A 5791-nucleotide genomic window follows, 5' to 3' on the forward strand; every position below is an offset into this window, starting at 1 on the left:
AACATTCAAGGGGGAGTGTTATGAATAGAATTGTAATTAGAGTGAATGTCTATCTTTTAGAGAGTTTTACTTTGTGGCTAAGTCATTTTTTCCCTATAAATAGAGGGGCCTTACCCCATTGTAAATCATCCAAAAATTCAATAAGAATTACTCTCTCTTTCTCTGAAATATTGTTCTTCTACTTTTATTGTTTTATTAGAATTTTTAAAATTTTCCACTTCAAAGCACTCTCAAAAGTTCAAAAATAGCTCCAAATTGTATTCATGCCCAAATAGAACCTTAATTTTCAACTTGAATTTTTTCCCCTCTTTTTTATGTAACTTCACAAATCTTATGTCCAAACGCCCACTTAAAGTTGAAAGTTGAAGAAAGAACTGAGAAGGCGCTTATGGCATTAAAACCATATGGTAACATGTTTGTTGTACATTTTCTTTTAAGCCATTAATTACCAAAGACATGGATCTACTTGAAAGTATTGATATACATAAACTTCCAACTGCTAAAGAAAAACATATAAAGATGAGAGAATGAAAAGACAATGTACAAATAAGCAATTTATAGACATAGTTCATTTGAGTTTTATTCTGTTAGAATATTAAGACAGCAAAAGAACAAAGCAGAGTTTACATTTCGAAGAGCAAAGCTGCAAGATTGCTCAACTGAAATCTATTTTGATCATGTCTCTGCGGCAGCATTAGGACACTATTTCTTTTCAGCTGCTCCCAATTATTTCCTTGTACAAATCCTTGATCTTTGATATCAAAGCTTCTCTGTTAACGGCAAAATTTATAAGTAGAGAGGTAAGTAGTGACAAACACAAGGTATGAATAATAAACTTAGCTTCCACTAATTCGTATATCGACGAAATGGTTTTACCTGTCTGGTTTGAAGACCAAGTTCTTGTAAGCAAACCACTGCGGAGGAAGACAGATCCAAGAAAATTAAAGAAGAATATGTGAATTGAGTTCAAAAAAGTTTGGTGGTTGATTGCATAGTTCAAAGCTTTACCAGATTAAAAGTAAGGATTTAACTTATATACACTAACAGTTTAAGACCTTTTTTTTACCTATCATGTAATTATCAGTTATAATAGGTTACTTGACGTAGAAAACTACACTGACATTTAAATACTTGAAAGTTTTTGACACTATAAGTTTATATAAGTTAGAAGACCAAAAGAAAAGGCTACGAGACCCAGAGGAACTAATTGTCGTTGATCATTCAACTATATAGAAAACATAGCATACATTATAGTGACCAAAAGTGACGAATTTTTCAACTTACACCGGTGTATCCAATTCCTACAAGCTCAAGAACACCAGGAATCAGAGGAAGCCTGTCAATTGCCTGCCACAATTAAAGCAAATCCTTTTGTCAAGCCTGTAATAGTTGAACATTTAATATGGAAACCAAAAGGTCCTAAGTTGGCAAATAGTAAGTAGCTAGAATAAAACAGTACCGAGATAGCTCCAGTGGAGCTCCATAGTAGAAGTAGTGCAGCAACACCGAGTGAGCTGACTGCGTACTTATCATCAAGTTTGTCCCACTGCAAGAAGAAATTTGGTTGGTATCAAGCATCAGGCGGAGCAAGTCAAGAACCAAGTGAAGTGAAAAAGCTAGTAATACATTAGTAGGTCCTTACAGCTTCTTGAATTTTTTGGAGAAGCTCAGATGGTAGCTCAGTGGTTGCCATATCAGCTGATGAAGCCTCTGTAGTAGTTGCAACCTCTCCAGTAGACGTTGCCATTGCGACCACATTCCTTGCAATCTTACGACCTGCATCACAGCGCATCCGAGACAAGAAATTACAACGGCACCAATAACTTTTTAGTATGAAGTATAGTGTCAATTACTTCTTCCGTTCTAATTTACATACTTTTTTGCTAAATGTATGACCAATTATATTTCTATAGAGCACACTATGTTAAAATGACATTTTTTTCCTTTTTAGTCTGTTACAAAAAGAATGACACTTTTTTATATTTCGAATCTATTTAACTTTAAACTTCTTATTTTAACCTTAACGACATGTTCTTATAGCAACATAAATGTCATGGAATATTTAGGAGCATAAGTTATAATGGTACTTTTGATATGTGCTATATGTCTTTTTTAATTCATCAAACTCTATGCTCAGTCAAACATGACTATATATTAAAAGTTCACGTGGGTGAACTTGCTCACATTGCTGATCCCACGGAAAAGGAGGAGTGTTGCAGTGAGTTAACAGCCGAGTAAAACTAGTCAATTTTGACAATATAAAACACGATGAAACGTGCTCACCAAGACACACAACACATCTTCAATGGAACGACATGAACAATGATGATTTCGTATTGCCAACCTTAATTTGTTTGCGAGTAAGTAATTGTTTTGTTGTTTTGTAATGTATGATACAAATTACTACCATTTTTACACTATGTGTTCGATCAAATGCCGAGCGTCTATCGAAAACAGCCTCTCTACCTGCTTTAAGTAAGGCTGCGTACACTCTGCCTTTCCCAAACCTCACTTGTGGGAATACACTGGGTAGCATTGTTGTTCTTGTTGTGTTCGATCAAATATAACGGCAAGCGGAACAGAGAGCAATTCAAGACTTGAGCAAAAATCAAGATAAAAGGGGAATGATATTAGTGGGCATCCAAGAAAGGAGTAACTTACAGTAGGCAGTGGTTCTGGCAGCGCGGCTTTGGACGGCAGGTGGGGGAGGGAGGGTGGGTAGGGTGACACATTGGGAGGACGCAGCAGCAGCTGACTGACGAGTTGTCTTGCCGTCGACCAAAGTCGATGAAGAGGAAAGAGAAAGTGAAGGGGAGGTAGTTGAGGCCATTGCTTTGAACTCCCCTTTCAAGTTCCTAAGTTTAGTTCTTGTTGAAAAAAAAAAACTAAGTTAGATTGCTTTTCTTGATAACCAAATAAATGGCCAAGATTAAAATTTTAGAATTTTAAGGAAGAAAATATTTATTGAATTATTCTGTTGATGGTTTTTTCTCAATCTGGGATATTTTTTCTGATTGTCAATCGTGAAATTTAAGATTTCTTGGACCTCTCAAAAGTAATAAGAACCACCCATTTCAGGGATGAACCCTTATCATCATCTGCCATTCTGCCTTGCTCATCATCCATCTGGACAGTAACTAGTCGCTGACATGGCTCTCTGGATAGGGCTTTTATGGTGCTCTTTCATTGGACATTTGGTCTTTGTTATGCCCTTAATAAAGTGCTTCTTTTTTGTTACGTATTCATATAGCACTCGCTTGACTAATTTAAATTTATATTGTGTAGGGTTAATTTAAGATAAAATACTTCCTATTAATATTATTTTTTATTTGCAGGGCTCGAAGTTGAGACATTTGATTTAGGGTTGAAGGATCTTTTTCATCTCAATATCAAGTTTTTATGGTGATAGCACAAAGGAGTTTATATAGTTTAGTGATATTTGTATTAATCGTGTACGCAATAAGTGTTGGTTCAATTTTTGTTATTCATTCCTTACCGCACTATAATACTCCAGCCGTTTCAATTTATGTGATACAGTTCGGATTTCGAGAGCCAAGCGAATTCTTTTTACGGTGATTTTCAGGTGTGTTTAAAATGCTTTAAATTATTAATTATTTTGAGTTATGGTACTTTTATGTAGATGTTTTATTTGCAAATATTTTAAAAGTTTATGGTCAAAATTAAGAACTTTGAAACTTTTTAAATTCTTATACCGCGTGTCCTGACAAATTGGAAAACCCGTTTTTTTCCCTGGATGAAAGTAAGAAGACGGATATTGATAATACTCTATTATAAGTACATTAACAAAAAATGAAGGCAGAAATCTAAGAAGGCCATTGGTTAGATAGCCATCTTATCTTCTATTTTGCCTCATATAGCCCCTGGACCTATCACTTCTATTCCTTTTGTTTTATCTCATTCTACTTGTATACTTTCTCGGTCTCTCCCCCAAATGAGTACAATCCAACATCTAACATTGTGTTCTACTTTGCAAAAGATCATAATTCTTCGCACAAAAAAAAATAACAACGACAACAACAAACCCAGTTTGATTCCAACAAGTGGGGTCTGGGGAGGGTAGTCTGTACGCAGACCTTACCCCTATCTATTTCAGGTAGAGAGGCTGTTTCCAATAGACCCTCTGTCACGACCCGGATTTCCCACCCTCGAGAGTCGTGATGGCGCCTACTAATGGGAGCTAGGCAAGCCAATTTAATCTACCTTTTTGCAACAATTACCAACCATTTAATAAAATCAAACATAATGACATAAAGCGGAAGTCTCAACATATATAATAAACTGAAAGAGATACGGAAGTCTAACAGAATCCTCTACCCAAGAACTGGAGTCACAACCTCACGAACGTCTATAGAATACTACACCCAAAGTCTGAATAAAACACAATATTGTTTGATCCGGTACAAAGGATAACAAATTAAAGTAAAGATAGAAGAGACTGCGGGCCATGCGGACGTCTGCAAGGCTACCTCGAAATCTCTGGAATGAAGTCAGCTCCCAATCAACTACTGTTGTCCGAAAGCTGCTGCTCCGGTACTGTGATCTGTGCAAAAAGATGCATAGAGTGTAGCATCAGCACAACCGACCCCATGTGCTGGTAAGTGCCTAGCCTAACCCCGGTGAAGTAGTGATGAGGCTAAACCAGACTACCAGATAAACCTGTGCAGATATATATACAAGTACAACAAAATAATAGCGGAAAGTAAACAAGAAGTAAGCAGTGTATAAAAAGGGGGGAAAATATGCTATGGGGAGGCAACAATTAAAACAAGAAGTCTAAACTGAAGGATAGAACAGCCAACAGAAACTTAATCTGGAATAAACACACTTAAGCTATAATTTGTTGCGGCACGCAACCCAATCCGATCACATACAATACTGTTGCGGCGTGCAACCCGATCCTCAATCATCACTGTTGCGGCGTGCAACCCGAACCATAAGTATACAGTGTTGTTGCGGCGTGTAACCCGATCCACAATTATATAGTGTTGTTGCGGCGTGCAACCCGATCCTCAATCATCACTGTTACGGCGTGCAACCCGAACCATAAGTATACAGTGTTGTTGCCGCGTGCAACCCGATCCACGAATATATAGTGTTGTTGCGCGCGTGCAACCCGATCCACAAATATATAGTGTTGTTGCGGCGTGCAACCCGATCCATAAATATATAGTGTTGCTGCGGCGTGCAACCCGATCCACGAATATATAGTGTTGTTGCGGCGTGCAACCCGATCCACGAATATATAGTGTTGTTGCGGCGTACAACCTGATCCACGGTTACCACTGTTGCGGCGTGCAACCCGATCCATATATAAATAACACAACCTCACCCAATCAACAATCACAAACAATGGGGGGCGGGGGATAGACAAACAGTAATAGAAATCCCGGCAAGGGAAACACAAGTAAACAGTTAAATCCCGGCAAGGGAGAAACCATCAACTCTTTCTCTTTCTTTCATTTCTTACTTCACGATATCACTTGAGCCCAAGCTCCAAGAAATTTCTTATCTCATATACCGTCACAAATAACAATATAACGACATCCCGGTAAGGGAACAAAACATCGTCTCAAATATCCCGGCAAGGGAATTACTATAACCACACTAGTTCCAACATCTAACTACCACAACTATAACCAAACTTGTTCCAACATCTAACTATGACAGCTATAACCAACCTATTAAAACACTTAACCACCTCAGCTATATCTAACCTATTACCACACTTAACCACCTCATCTATAATTAACCTATTACAACACTTAACCAC

The 5791-nt window shown here is 37.6% G+C and overlaps 1 protein-coding gene across 2 annotated transcripts; it reads right to left on the bottom strand.

The window, feature by feature from the left end:
* Positions 1-520: 520 nt before the first annotated feature.
* On the bottom strand, positions 521-3007 carry LOC109219606 (protein CURVATURE THYLAKOID 1B, chloroplastic). Of its 2 annotated transcripts, none has more exons than XM_019384074.1 (6): positions 2662-3007; positions 1643-1776; positions 1460-1546; positions 1285-1347; positions 877-914; positions 521-770 (listed from the first exon to the last, which is right to left on the bottom strand). In XM_019384074.1, the coding sequence occupies exons 1-6, from the start codon at positions 2828-2830 to the stop codon at positions 713-715; spliced, it is 549 nt and encodes a 182-aa protein (XP_019239619.1). In that variant the 5' UTR covers positions 2831-3007; the 3' UTR covers positions 521-712. The 2 variants fall into 2 exon arrangements, with proteins under 2 accessions (XP_019239619.1, XP_019239620.1); XM_019384075.1 differs by lacking the exon at positions 2662-3007 and adding an exon at positions 2467-2559.
* Positions 3008-5791: the final 2784 nt, after the last annotated feature.

The sequence above is a fragment of the Nicotiana attenuata genome, unplaced genomic scaffold (genome assembly GCF_001879085.1).
Source record: "Nicotiana attenuata strain UT unplaced genomic scaffold, NIATTr2, whole genome shotgun sequence".
Lineage (NCBI taxonomy): Eukaryota > Viridiplantae > Streptophyta > Magnoliopsida > Solanales > Solanaceae > Nicotiana > Nicotiana attenuata.